The sequence below is a fragment of the Cebidichthys violaceus genome, unplaced genomic scaffold, assembly GCF_023349555.1.
Source record: "Cebidichthys violaceus isolate CVI_PGR_0920_01 unplaced genomic scaffold, fCebVio1.0.p SCAF_15, whole genome shotgun sequence".
NCBI lineage: Eukaryota > Metazoa > Chordata > Actinopteri > Perciformes > Stichaeidae > Cebidichthys > Cebidichthys violaceus.
Window position 1 is genome coordinate 13608469 of NW_027176318.1, and position 15597 is coordinate 13624065.

Here is a 15597-nt window from a genome sequence, read left to right on the forward strand (position 1 = left end):
ACAAAGTCTGGACCTCTGCAGTCCCCAAAGGCTTCATGTGAGAACGGTAGCACACCCACAACCAAAATATGACGCCCGACTGGATGCACCACAGAGCATAAACAAATAATTTTGTGCTAGACCGCTTTAGATAATTAGCTCTCGCTCTAGGGCAGACAGGAGATATTCAGCAAATAACCCTTAAAAAAAAAACCATGTGGGTGGATTCTTGTTTTAGACGAATGCCGTTAGAAAAAAAAAGAGGATCAAAAAGCAGCAGTTTGTAATTAACTTGTAGTGTGTAGACAATAAAAATGCAAATATGTGTGTGCGCACAGGGGGTCGATGAAGAAGGGGGAAAGCTTCAGGGATTGATCCTCTTTCGCGTGAAGGTCAGTGTCCCACAGCGTATCGATCACATAGGATGTCAGACCTCTCCCTCAATGCCGCGAAATGAGTTTACCGCACTCAGTAGACAGTGAAAACACTGGTGGTCTGTTTTCATACACACTCTGTCTCTTACTTCACAGACAGTCGGCTGTTGACCCGCTTAAGTTTTGTCTGTAGGAGTTCTGCAGACATCGACAATCTACAGACGAAATGCTCACTCCTTAAGTGGTTTTTAGGAGATTATACCTAAAGAGTTACTTACATCTACTTGTTCTGACTTATTTTGTCCTCTACAGATCCAAATATGACATACTTACTACATCCGGGAGTCATTGAACTACAGCGTGACTCTTGTTACACTGAGTATGACTGACAGTACGAGTAGCTTCTGGATTTTAATACATTGTTTTGAATATGTGAGGATCGTTTTTATACGACCGGTGTGGTCGGCTAGTCGCCCCAAAGTCTCATTCGATTGTATGCTTTGTTGCAAATGCCCCGAGTGCACAATGACTCATCAAACATTCGAAACCTTCTGACCCTTTAAAAGAGAGGAGACAGGACTGTAATGCAGCAGACACACAGCAACATTAGCATTCATTTTGAACATGTTGCTGACACCATCTGATGAATATAAGTCTAATAATCTCTCACCATTTAACAACACATATACTCCCATATGGTCACGAGCTAGTTGCTAACTTTGTCTGTCATTTGAAGCTGAGCAGGAAGCATGCAGCAGATCTTTTTGTCTATAAAATGAAATATTAAAAAAGATAACTACTACCTGCTACAGCTGGAAATGAGGTTGATGAGAGACGTAAGAATGAACTGGAACAGTTAAGTTGGCTCATAAAACCAAAACAAAGAGCTAAAAGTTACCACTCTTCTACTATTGCTACATCTTCCAGTTTGGTGCCATTAAGCCATTTTCCTTTGTGCCAACAAATCCTGCCTCAACGACAACAGGAAGCTGCAGTGATTTGGTGATTTGTGGCTGCCAATCCTCTCAAAAGTGTTTATATTCATTTGTTAATACCTCTCAATGAATGTGGTCAGAACTTTAGAAAATGAAGACGCTGATGGTGCAACCCAAATGGTTTTAATGCCTCTAAATAATACCTCTGTTGGTAGAAATTTTAAATTATGGTTTGAATGATGAATTATTGTTATTATAGTTGGCAGCTACAACGACTCGAAGAGCAACCTCATACTAATGGAGCACTTACTGAAATGAAAATGCCAAAATAAAATATCATACATTAGTCATCTGTCAATGACGCAGCATAAACATATCAGTTTGTAGATTTTGAATATGACTAAAACTAAAACCGTTAGTCGGTTCCAGTCAAAAGGACAGACGGCGCTGAAATGCAGCCTTTTGTTATCACAGTTTCTCATGAATCTGCTCCCGGCCAAAGGGGAGAAAAATGACTTTGAGCCATTTATTGTGTCTGCCTCCATGTGAGCGGAGGACGGGATGGTGCAGCCTCGGGAATCGTTCTGTCACAACAAAGCTCTCGTGCTACTTTTACTGCGTTGACGTGAAATAAGGACGGACACCCGGTCCGCCCGTGGCCTGCTTTTTCTGGTCGTCGTCTCCTGCTCATACCCCGTCTCAAAACACCGTCAGTATGAGAGAGTGGGAGGAGGCAGCGGAGGAGAGGTGGGGTTTTGTAATAGCAATGGATCCATTTATACATGAAAGCCGACACCCACTGCCACATGGGAAGGGCATTTTTCTGGAGGCAGGTAATGCTTTCTTCTGCTCCCGCTGCTCCCTGAGGTGGGCCGAGTGTAAATTACATCCAGCTCACACTCTGCGCAGTCGAGACCGGGGCTGGCTGCTGCCCGCCTCCCACAAATCCCTTCCCTCCTCATCACCAGTTAGATGCTGAGATATTCCCATCTTGCTCGGGCACAAAGGGACATATGAGAGAGGGAATAGCCTGCCTCCATGTGGAGACGCTAGCTTTCTCTTTCCAGTCTCTCATCATTTCTGTCTGTCTGTATGTAGATAAAAGGAACACTCCAGCTGCAGCTGTGTATCCTCAACTTCAACTTTTTTTTTTTGGAGGAGGGAGGGGGGAAGGGGGGACTCCACAGCACTTTGCAGAGAGGGGGAGAAGGGAACAGCAAGCCTCCAAATCCACTTAAGTCAGATTGAAAGTGTCAGAACAGCTTGGATGGCAGGCTGAGCAGGGAGCACAGGAGAGACTGGGCTGGCAGACTGTGTTTCATGGCCTGTCAGGTCAGGATACATTATCCCCTGGCCATACCGTTTCTCATTAGCCCCCTGATGTGCTGCGAGGCCCTGCCGGCCTGCCTGCCATGCACGGCGGAGCCCTGAGTTGGGCTGAGGTGGCACCTTGGCCCAGCTTGGCACCAAGACAATGCTGAGATTGGACAGGTGGAAATACAAGGAACAAAGGACCTGGAGGGAGGGGGGGGGGGGGGATCGTACACAAAGGTCACTGGTTTCAAAACTGCAAAGGATTTATTGAGCAGGACATGACGCTCTCTACTCTTACCCTAACCCGAGGGTTTTATCAACATGGGAAAGCAGAGTGATGTAATCCTTCTCAGACTATTTTCATCAAGTTAGGCCGATCCAAAAACGTCCAGGTTGGTACTTTAACATAGTTATAGTACCAACAGGAGCACTAGTTTAGAAGATGCTCTAATGGTTTTCAGAAAGTCGCTGAACGAAGTATTTGTTGGACGACTTGTTGCCAAATACCTTGAGGTTAAAGTAGTTCCGCTTAATTTAATATCCTTGAGATACACAATGATCATATCGGAGTAAAACCTGACTAACAAGTCAAGTATCAAATCTCTGGGACGTGCACTGCAAAAACATTCAATGCTTCACAAGAAAGGTGTGGTGAAAATTAAAAATAGAAACCTGCAGACTACCGCTTTTACGTGCGAGTTAACATTTCTGAATGCACAGGCAGCAGAGCAGGAGGCGTGACGTGCCTCGCGGGGGAGAACATGCAGGGAGGCGACAACCGGTGTTATCTCTGGGGCAGCCGACACCGGTGCTCACACAGATGGGCAGGAAGTAGCAAAGGGAAAAATGAGTCTCCTACTTTGTGTTTACACGCTTCTTATACTGCTATCGTTGTTCTGCTGCAGTTATGTCCTCCCATTTTCTATCTACATACTCAAATGTATTATCTCTTCGACTAGCTATCGTGTCACACGTGAGCTGCAAATATTGTTATGACAAGTAAAATCACGTTTAAATGATCTGCCTTTTTGCATTATTGTGAAGCACCTATCAATGTCTTCTGACGAGTTGAGGCCAGGTTGCTCTACAATGCAACTCCTCTGATCCAGTAGTCTGTGTGTGTGTGTGTGTGTGTGTGTGTGTGTGTGTGTGTGTGTGTGTGTGTGTGTGTGTGTGTGAGTGTGTGTGTTCCTGCCTCGACTGAGGAAGAGGAGCTGGTGGAGGTCTGAAAAAAATAAAACAAGCAAAACCAAACTCTGTCACTTTGCTGCCATCTAAGCCTCCCAGCAGCGTCAATAAGAAGCTGCAAAGAGACAAACGCAGGGCTGGCAAGCTAATCCAGGATCACATTGTGAATCACAAATGTGTGTGTGTGTGTGTGTGTGTGTGTGTGTGTGTGTGTGTGTGTGTGTGTGTGTGTGTGTGTGTGTGTGTGCGCCCCCCCCCCCCCCCCCCCCTCCGTCTCCACAGCCAGACGGAAATAGCCGGCTTTGGCACCGCCATAATTTTGCCTCTCTCCTTCTTGCACTCCCTGTTCCTCCCTTCTCATTTCAAAGCAGTGGGGGGGGGGGGGGGGGGGGGGATGAAGTTATTGCATGTGACACACTCAGGAGAGAAAGGGGGTTTTGTTGGGGGGGGGGGGGGGGGGGGGGGATGTTGCATTACTCCACAAAGCCGAATGCCATGGGAGCAGGATGAGATGTATCTCCTGCTGCTTAATAACAGAGGAATTATTTAAAATAGAAGCAGCAGCAGCAGCAGCAGCAGCAGCAGCAGCAGCAGCAGCAGCAGCGGCGGAATATTTCTGAATCTATATTTAGATTGGGAGAGATGCGTCTCACGCTCGCAGCTCATGTGGGATTCGCACGGGGAGACATGGAAATGCATCAGGGTGGAGATCAATCTAGCGTGCTGCACAGAGCCATGCAGAGAGACTGTTCTCACATGATCGGGCTGAGATGTTTTATCAACAAAAAAAAATAGAATAATCTAATCTCTCTGAACAAGATAGGATTCATAGCTACAAAGTAAAGTTCCCTTTGTACTTCCTGTCTATTCTTAGCATTTGGTGGCATCACTACGCCAGCTGGATACAGGATTATCATCCATTCGCTAACCAATAACCTGACTCCAAGTTTGCTTTCAGTCTGCAAATTTCAAACATTATTGCTTCCCAGGACCTTGTCGCAGCAAATTACATTGATTAGCCGGCTTTTCAAATCAGTTGCCGTTAATTACATTTACCCGGCATTGCTTCGCTAAGCATATAGCTCCACATGATTGCAACTAAATTGCAATTAGCCAATGCCCCGAGCACCCAAGAGGAGGACGTAATGGTAGATTTGTGTAAATCAACGGTACGTGGGTGTTGGACAGAGTCTGGTCATGTGCAGGAATAAATCTGGATGAATAATGGAGGCGCTTCAGAAGCAAACAATGCCACTGTTTATTATTTTCAACAAAATTAGATTGATTTTTTTTTTGCTGATGCAGATTACGATAATAATAACGGTTATTGTCTCCACATGTTTAAGCTCTTTTACACTGTATATTCATCCAAAGTTTTCTCAATATCACAAAATACCATTTTTAGCACCAAGACAATACCAAGAAGTCATATGGGGCAAAAAGAATATCGAACACCAAAGCCAAAAATGAAGAAATAAAATAAAAACACAGCCACCAAGAGCCACATCGTAAGCACATATCCAAGAGGAAGCTATGAAAATGGTGGACACTCCTGATCTAACAACAGGTGAGGTACCCTCTAAGCCCGCCCACTTTTTAGCGGACCAATCGAATGCAGAGGGTTTGATTTAAATCCCTCTTGTAACGGTACACCGCTCAGACTTCTGTTTCTCTGTGAAGTAAGTCACCGCTCAGAAGCTAAAGACGCTCTAACATCCATTTCTCTGGGACTTAAAAAGGTTAAGATCACGTAAAACGCAATGGGAGTTTAGGTCTGAATGAAGCGGCGCGTGAGGCTGGTCAACACATGGTGGTGTTGACAGGCAGCTGGGTTCATTGGCCTGCTCTGTGTACATTTAGCAGGGGGTCACCAAAAAAAGCCCTGGGTTGTTTGTCTCTGCCAGTCCCGTTTCATCACACCGGGGCTGTGAAAACGCTGCTCATCACAGCTCCACGCGGCCGTAAAAAAATAAAGCGCGCCAGGTATGATTATGGACCGAGGGTCGCACGATCTGACAAGGCAAACAGTCCCGCTCGGCGCCGCTGATGGCAGATACGAAGCTTTGTTCTGGTTTAGATGAATGAGCGACAGAGTGAACCGAAGGTCAAACTGAATGCCAACCTTCAGTCAAGGAGAAGATTTTTGTTTTCAGCTCAAAGGAGCTCGGCACGAGGATTATCAACAAACATGTCGAGAAAATGAGCACATGAAAGGATACCGGCCTGCGCACACACACACACACACACACACACACACACACACACACACTAGCGAGTGTCTCAGGCTTACCGGAAAGTAGAGAAGCAGAGCTCCACACAGGATGGCCTCCAGTAGCACTAAACCTGATGCTCGGATACTCTGCAGAAGAAGAAAGATACACCTATTATTAAACTTATCGTTTATGCACGTACACTTAGAGCTACAAGCTTTTTTGGAGATTTGTTTTTGTCTTTTAGCTCAGTTTTGGTCTCCACCGACTCCTGAGAGAAATCTCTCTATCGCAGCTAAATGCTAAAGTTCTGTACGTTCACCATCTTTTCGCAAAAGGGCGCTGTCTGTCCTTTGATGCTGGAGAAGGTTGTGTAAAAAAATGTTTTTTCACCGACAACAGTTGTCTGCCGCTGGAAACGACGCTAGTGAGAGCCGTGAGAGTGAATCAAACATGAAAGCTGCCCGACAGTCGAACCGAAACAAAGAAGCTACAATTGTTGCGTAAATCTGTGTGAAACTCTGGTGATAATCCTCTGACGGTTTGTCACTATATGAACAGCGCTTTTACATTATGCGTAGTAATTTAATACATTGTCGATTACAGCAGCTTTAATTTGAAGTTGTAAGAAATCACTAAATTATAATGTTCACAATGATAATGTTTTTTTCTTTTCTACAAAATGGATATAGGACCGTTTGGAATACAACTCTCACATTGCAGCAGGTCTAAAACAAGCCTAAAACAGCAGGAGATCATCATATTCCAGGAGGACTTAGAGGCGGATTGGAGCTTTCTTCTTCGTTGGTTGAAAGAGAACAAAGCGCATTGAGAGCTCCTGCCTCAAGGACGTTTTATAGAAGGGTTCACCATTTCAGGCTCTTTCTGCGCTCCCATTGTGTACGATATTTAACAAAAATATCGTCCTCAACTGAAGAGACGCCTGAGGGGGCTTTCAAAGAGCATGGGACAACTGAGCCACTCATTTAAGAATACATGCAAACGACAACACAAAACACTATACTCGCAGCTATCTAGAGCAGATGAGTGTTCATCTCGTTTGAGAGAAATTAAAATCTACAAGCCAAATTAACTGATTTGTTTATGAAAAACTTTTAATTTATCGCAAAGTCTGTGGGAAGCCTTAGAAGCTAAGCTCTTAAACTTAGTTTGATAAGATGAGTGGGGATTACATAAGTGGTGTTTAAATGATGACAAAGCCCTGGAGTATCCCAAACTTTTATCTGCATTATTAATGGGAGCGATCCTTTGTTGAACTCTGGTTGATATAATGCCAGCAGTCTTCAGGTGTGAGGCAGATAGAGCCGCTAGATGCCCCCCCCCCCCCCCCCCCCGTCAGCGATGGGGTGAGTCTTCAGGCTAATCCTCACATGTCTAATGCTCCAAACAAAGCCTTTTAATTAGCCAATCAATCGAGAGCAACAACCAGAGGCTCAGAGGATTTCATAAGTGTGGTCAAAAGTTTACTTCAAAGTAAATCACCACATCTAAATAAAACTATTTAAATTGAGCTCAGCAGTTCTGTAACACAACACGAACATGACAATGACACATGGCAGTGGGCTAAATATTAATAACATTTATCTGATACAACTAAATTAAAAGGTCCATAACTCATCTTTCTTTTAGATTCTTTATTTTCAAATTAACTGATTTAATAACTACACTTTGATTTGCTTTAATGCTACAACTCTCGAAATCTTTGTATTTGCAGGGTGAAATCTGGCATTGATTTAGTAGAAACTGCAGCAATTTGTGAAAAATGTAAAAAAGTAAAACACCGTGACCATTTCTCTAAGATGATTTGAATGATGAGATATTTATCAAAAGTTTTACATGTAAATATGTTGCTTCGCTAGTTTAGTTATGTGTTCATTTAGAGCTCTCTGGCACACCTTTTATCCAGCTCATCGTCGTCGTAGCTACAGGAAAAGTAGTATGTGGAGACGACTAGTGGAGACTGAATCTATAATCATTTATCACTTTATAATATTTCAATAATCTACTTTTTTGTGATCTGGATAAAAAAAAACTCTAATATTAGCATCTAATAATGAATATCTAGTGTAAGAGCTAAAACTGAATCTTCACCTTCCACACAGAACGTTTTGTGTTTGTGAAGTAGTGTCACAGTTTGCTGATGAATAATAGAAATGTCACCAAACACCTTTCAAGTTTGATGTAGAGAATATTTTATTTGCTAAAGCGATCGAATTAGACGACGATGACATCGTCGGCCAGGTGGGAACACACAAAACCGAATCAATGTTTCCCCACTGACACATTTTACAACAGAGACAGATTTGATGAAAATATACGACGCGAACTATAAACACCAGCATATGTTTCATCTTTGGAAAGTTATATTCCGACGTAGTATCACTTAAAATGAGGAACGCGAGGCGGTCAGCGCATCAATCGGAGTCACTTCTGAATTTAGTGCTTTCATTCAGACACGCCGGCCGCTGTCGACGTGGCTGATGTGGAGTCGATCCGCGGTGCCTCGGCTGTTTGAAATGATTTCAAAGCTTTGTGGCGACCGCCCGCAAACAGATTCACTGGTTTATTGATCCAAAGGGCTTTGATGACCACGCGGCCCAGAGAACATCAAACGCGTGACTGAAGTGAAGTTGTAATTGTGAATTGAATCTGTGTCTTTTAAACTTTCACTCTTAACGGTGACTGAACAAATTCCCTAAAAGCTGAAGGAGATTATTGTCTTAAAGATTTAAATAATAATAAAGAAGAACAGAGCTTTAGTGTGAGGATACATACCTTGTTCCTGCGAAAGTGGTAGACAAGCACCATGCTAACGAAGACGATTAGCATGCAGAGGCACTGGAAGGAGACCACGGCCAAGCGCAGAGCTCCGTCCTCTCGCGCCACGCAGGGGGTCTCGTCCTTGCAGTAGGCGCAGCCCTGCTGACACGGCAGGCAGTCGCTGGACGAGCCCTCGTCCGCATTGGGACCGCTCTCTGCAGCTTTTCCCTTTCTCCCCGTCCCTGTCGCAAAGTAACAAAAACAAGATGGAGTTTCATTCCACAACAAGAAGATCAGCAACCGTCCCAGTAGTCGTACCGTCATCGGATTTGATCAACCTTCAGCTGTCGTTACTTTTGTCCTTTACCTTTGCAGGGCAGCTTGATTTTGGGAAATTATGATTTGGTTATAAAAATGTATTCACCTATTGATGTGAAATCTGAGAACCATGTGTTGCAATTGACAGTGCAAGAAAGCTGGTTAGTAAGTGAGCTAAAAGGAACGTATAATAATAATAATAGTTCAATGCTTGACGTGATAATAGTTTAAAATGTGATGTAAACCATCGCAAATTCTAAATGTTATTATTTTACTTCGTTACTGTCATCTATATGGTTATTCTTGCGTAAAAACACAATTCAAATGGGTAGTAAATAAATGATTGTTTTTTATTAAAATATGAAATAATTGGTCGATTAATATTGTGATCTGGGCATCCCTTAATTTGAACTTAATAAGTATCAAATGTTCTTATGCAGTCGTTATTAACGTGACACAAATCAGAATTTGTTCATCGTGTTTCCATCACTTTTCAGAAAAGAAGCAGATTGTGTCGCAACAAGTTTCCTTTGTCATTGAATTTTCCTGTGGATGTGAGGCCAGTATTGAAAGATAAAGGAGATGAAGTGCTTCTTTGACGGACTGAAGCGCCCAGAGTATATATTCTTATCCCTCTCTGACCTTACAAGGATTCATCGACATTGTGTCAACACAAGGGAGATGGATCTATATGTGTGAACATGAAAAGTCAACACCGCAGCACCTTGTTCAGTCACTGGCATATCCTTCAAGGCTGATAACTGCGGCTTCCTTGGAAAAAGCCCCACAGAGACACGCAGGAACCGAGTCATTTGTTTCATCCTGACAAGGACGGGGATGATTGGGGCGTCTAAAGACGGGACAGATTGGCTCAAACCATGAGAAAAACACATGTGTATTTAAGCTAGGCGCAAGATCTGGGTGGGGGAAAGTACATATATTCAAGAATTCTCCACAGAGTTTGAGGTATAAACCAACCACTAAACCACTAAATGCTTAAATGCTGCTCTGTTGCCAAAGCCGGACAGCAGCGAATGCTAAAAACCTCGCAGGGTAAACTAAGGTAAAAACCAAAACCGGGACAACAAGAAGCGAGTGGACTTGTTATTGGTAAATCCCCTAAGAGATGCCCATATGGTTGGATAGATAACGAATGGTGGACTTAAAATAGAGCTTTTATGGAGGCTTTATTGGAAACAGCCATTGTCTCAGAGATTTGCAGGGATTTTTGCCTTTAAAAAGAAACTGGCCTATTTTTCAAAGCTATGACTCTGCACATCATTGATCCCTTCAAAAGGACTACTTATCGCCGTAGAAATGAGTCACATCCTTCAGCTCGCTCTCATTGGTTTTGTCGCTCGTACACAGCTGACTGGCGGTCAGAGGGAAGCTAAGTCTCGGCTTCTCCCACATATATTCGTGTGCAAGATCCACAGTGGAAGATCACTGGGAGACAAAGGAAAGTGAGTTGCGCTGGTTTCCTCCGCAAAGGAGTGTCAAGGATGTCCCCTCGTGGATTAACCAGGCTTGTTATTGGCCCCATGGTGGGCCTGACTGCAGCACTACGCCTCGCTAACAGGCTTGCCTCTCCTCTCTATTATTGTGTTCTCTCACACACACACACACACACACACACACACACACACACACACACACAGCTTGCACACATAAACACGTACGTTTGTGTACACGGCAAACAGCACAAACAGGCAGAAGCAGACAGCACAGACATCCAGCGCTCTGAGAAAAGAAATTGTTATGCGTTACTTTCCTGTGCATGAAGGGGAAATGTTTTAGGGTAAAAAATGGGTGCAATAAGACGGTGGAGGGAGGGAGGAAGGGAGGGAAATGGGTGAGGAAAAAAGGGGGTAAAATTGAGACGTACACAGAGGGACGTGCTGTGCGAGGTTTGTGTGGGATGAGACAGGAGGGAAAGTGGATCGAAATGAAAGTATGAGAGTGATGGAGGGCAGGTGAAAACCACTGGGGTTCTGTGTCTGCAAAAGCTGTTTTTAATTAACTCACAGCAGACAGAATAAACTGGGAAAAGTAACTACCATTAAAAAGATATTTCCCACCTTGAACCTGATTAGGCTCCCCAGGTACCGGGGCTACTTCCACTGTCAGCCAGGGCAGCGACACGTGCCTCTTTCATCCGCACAGTTATAAAATGAAGATGTTATGTAACGACGCGTATTCAAAAAGGTGAACTCGTGGTTCTGTTGACAACAGCTGCATGGTCAACATATGTACAGTTTTTGGGCAGAATCGGGAACGGATGAAATGAGCTCACCTGCTATATTTGTACAAAATGAGGGAAAACGGGGGATTTACATGAAAAGACCTGTCTCCTCCTAACAGGCTGCTGTGTTGGTTTTTGTTTAACCTTTGCTGGCAAATCTCTTAAAAGAAATGTGATCCCATAAAACATGATGAGCTCAAAGTCTAGAATGAACCTCAAGGTTGTGCTGCATGAAGGACGCAGAACAAGATGTCCAACAGCTGATGATTAACAACAGAGGAAGCAACGGTACAAACGTTTGAGCTGGTCCTTTAATTTATTACCGTTAACTTCCTTTTACCAGCTTTCCCTCCCTGTCTCTGAGTTATGATTGCATGTCTTAGCTTAGCATGGCGCACACATTGTGCAATGATTTTTTTTTTTTTAAGGATATTAATGGATTTGTTTAAAAGCTGGTATCACTGCAAGCAAGTAAGTTCCATTGATTTTAGCAGAGTATTTCCAGTATTTCCTCAATCAGAAACTTTGAAAAAGTTGAAACATTTCAAACATAAATGGAGAACAATGGCACTTACTGTTCCAGAACTGTGAGATATCATTTTAAAAAGGATTCTTTACCTTTTGTGACTCATGCCACCATTTTTTGGAGTCTAAAATGTTCATTCTGACGAAGGACATTATGATGTATTATGTTTTTTGTTAAATCCACTGAAGGGAAGTCGGAAAAAAAAGAAGCTGTAACTGAAGTGTAAATTGTTTTGTCAAACTTCTATTTCTTAATTGTACCTTCATTAAAAAGGGTTAAGGTACTGATTGTTCCTCTGCTGGGTTGACAGTGACCTCTTAACCCTCTCAGGGGCCGACCATCCTTTCTGAGAATACGCGTGAACAGGCGATTGACTCGTCGCTGACTTACCGGTGAAGCCGTTGACAGCCACTCTGTTGGGGTGGTAGAACCCCGTCTTGCAGCGGCACGTGTACTTGTCCAAGATGAACCCGTGGCCGTGGATCGGCGAACACTGCGAAGAGACGAAAACATGAGCATCAGCCACACAGAGAAGACAGCGGACGCAGTTTGAACTGGAGTCATTCGTCATCTTGTTACACAGACTTATGAGACACCAATATAGAAGCAATTACAACATGTCAATATAGACCAAAAGTAAAGCCGGGAGTCAGAGAAGAGAACATGGGATCAAATGTCTAATTATTTACGTCGTGAGATTCCTCTCTCTGTCGAACTGTCTCGCCACTCAATAATAGATGAGTAAAGCGTCTTCCATTCGTTTGAACGTCTGATAGGAAACAGACGAAAAACACGAGGGGCGTCGGGGGGGGGGGGGGGGGGGGGGGGGCGTCCTTGGCAGACTTTGTGTGCGGTTGGCCAAATTACAAGATATAATTAATATCTAAATTAAGAACAGACGTATTTGCATGATTAAAAGGAGAACCGTTAATTCTACATCTTGTGGGAATGCTTCTGTGTGAACACATTTGGGTCATTGATGTAAAAAAAGCTAAAATGTTTTTGCTCTCTCTCTCTCTCTCTCTCTCTCTCTCCCTCCCTAAAACTACATACCATCTTATTTTCACACTAAGCAGAGATGATAATGACTTATGAGTCCCAAGAAACGACGAGGAGCCCAGAATAGCGACGGTACTTCAGCCGACACTTGACCCGCTGTGAAGTGGTTTCGGCCCCGGCAGCGAGATCCAGAGGCAGGACCGGCGTCTAAATGAAGCGTCAGTCACGGCGGACTGGACTCCGCGGGTCTCGAGAGAGAGAGAGAGAGAGAGAGAGAGAGAGAGAGAGAGAGAGAGAGAGAGAGAGAGAGAGAGAGAGAGAGAGCTATTTCTGACCCGTCTCTCGAGGTACTCGGCGAGGTCTGAATGCTGAGAGTGTATAGGCCCTCCGTCAAAGCCTCGGAGAGGCCCGGCCAGGGCTCAGAAGCACGAGGTAATTACCAGGTTACAATTCAGAGAACAAGTTCCTCAAACAAACTCCATTGAAGAGACCAAAGCATTTAAAGTGGCACTACGGCGATGTGTTGAACGCGGCTGCTCGTTTCAGAGGTGACAGTCTTGAAATGGGTCCTTTTGATGTTCAAATGGTAAACCTGTGTACGGTGCTTTTGCCTCTACGTGTTCAGACACTATGTCACACCCACAAGACGGGGAATATTCGCTTATTTCAAGACTTCTTACACCTGTTTGAACATTGGATGCTATGAATGCATTGCAGCTCACTAGTGCATTTTAACGGTAGATAAAAGGTCCCAGAGTCCATGTAATGTTTTCTTTTTTTGATCAAAATTCATTCACATTATCAGCAAAAAGGGTTCTGTCATATTTACTATATCCAGTACAATGTGGATACATGTGTTTTTTGTTAAATGGACTTAACTGAACTCAAAGCTGCCCTTTAAATCATTTTAAATTGACTGTGTGTAACGTAAAAAATCAGCTCATTGTTTTGATTATTTTTATTTGTTTTTCTGTTTTGGTTCGGCTGTTTTCAGCAGAAAGTTCTGATGCACGCAACGGCAAAAAGGAAATTGGTCAACTTACAACAAGTTGCCAGAAACTTGACTTCAAATTGATGCAAATGTTGCTTTGTGTTTGCAGGATGAGTAAAAAGGTTTTGTCTGCTTACACATTGTCATATAAAACTTTGTTAATATACTGTATGACAATCTTCTGTTTGTTGCGATTAAAGAGGGGAAAAGCGAGCCAACATGGCAACCACCAAGAATTTACCAATAACTAGCAAGCATAAGCCAGTGTGAGCAATAGAAGATTCAGATTGTTTTAATGTGTGTTCTTGTATTTAAAACCTTCAACAAATGTGCATGTTAGTGTCTCTACATGACAGCTGGAGGTAACTGCTCACTCCACAGTCATATTGACCAACCCTGCAAGACTGAGAGGCGTTCAAGAGGTGAATCTGACGTCCGTGAGTCAGGCCTCTCTTTGAATATTGACAGCAGTTTTTATTCAGCACATACAGAGTCAAAAGTGTACATGTTTGTTTGGGTAAATTTGACAAATCTCCGGGTTAGACGGCGCTTTATGTTGGCGCCTCTCTGTTTTGATTCAGGCTGCTGAGTCGTGTATTCCTTCATAGAACTGGCGCAGCTTTAAATGAGGTCTGTGGTGCAACGTGATTTCCTCTCTGATTCCCCACAGTCGTCTCCTCAGGACAGGTGGAGCGTGCTGCAGCTACTGCCTGCCACTGCTAATATGCCCACCTCACAAAGGCACTAGAAGAAACAGCCAGAGACAGGTGTGTGCGTGTGTGTGTGTGTGTGTGCGTGTGTGTGTGTGTGTGTGAGACAGGGAGAGCCAGGAATAGCCCTGACAGCAGTGCATCCCACTCCTGCCTGCTGCGGTGATTGATGCGGGGACTCGGATGTGGAGTAAGTTGAACGCAGTCTGGCTCCCAGCTACCTGCCATCGGTCACATGGGATCCGAGGAGCCAGACTCGTATCGAGGGGCCGTAACAAGCAGCTTTTGAACCACATGAGCAAAGGTCGCCACACAGGGATGAGGAGCTGAGGAGGCACCAGGGGCGGATGTCAAGGTCTAGGGTGAAGTGTTATTAAGAGGATTTCTGTTCCACCATTTGAAAGGAATTGGCTATTTTCACAAAAATATAGATTTAAGAAATCAAATGAAAATCTTTGATAAAATAAGTGGGCAAATTAAAAAGGTACCAATGTGTATGTTTTTAACCACGAGTGGCACGATGACGCAATGTTTTAATACAAAGTGGACAGGCGTGCTGGTGAGGCGACACACACTCTTACTAACGGCGTCACATTATTTTACTGATTAAGGAAGAAAGCAAGAAAAAATGCACGTAAGAAAAAGACTGCAAGTAAGCAACCATGTAAACAATGCTAAATTATATGTTTGTTTTTTTATTAGCTAAGAAAATGTTTTATTATGAGGGAATTCATTGAAAACATTTTAAAGCCTCTAGGATACAAACGGCTTCATCTGAGATGATGAGGAAGTTAAGTGAACTGAACTTAAGCGCTGAAACAATTTGTCGATTAGTAAACAGAAAGAAAATGAATTGCCAACTATTTTGAAATTAAATGCCAAATTGCTGGATCCAGCTTCAGAAATATGAGGATTTTCTGCTTTCCTCTGCCACATATGTCACAGTTACTGAAGTGTCTTTGGGTTTGGACCGTTAGAAAAGTCACCTATGATTCTGGGAAATTTCCACGGACATTTCTCACAATTTCTA

General features: G+C 43.6%; 1 protein-coding gene across 1 annotated transcript in view; it reads right to left on the reverse strand.

The window, feature by feature from the left end:
* gpr158a (G protein-coupled receptor 158a) overlaps positions 1-15597 on the reverse strand; it is a 71145-nt gene that overhangs the window by 29183 nt on the left and 26365 nt on the right. The window contains exons 4-6 of the mRNA XM_068710331.1: positions 12258-12360; positions 8797-9023; positions 6081-6149 (exon numbers count right to left, since the gene is read on the reverse strand). Coding sequence (XP_068566432.1) covers positions 6081-6149; positions 8797-9023; positions 12258-12360 — 399 coding nt within the window. The remainder of the gene's footprint in view (positions 1-6080; positions 6150-8796; positions 9024-12257; positions 12361-15597) is intronic.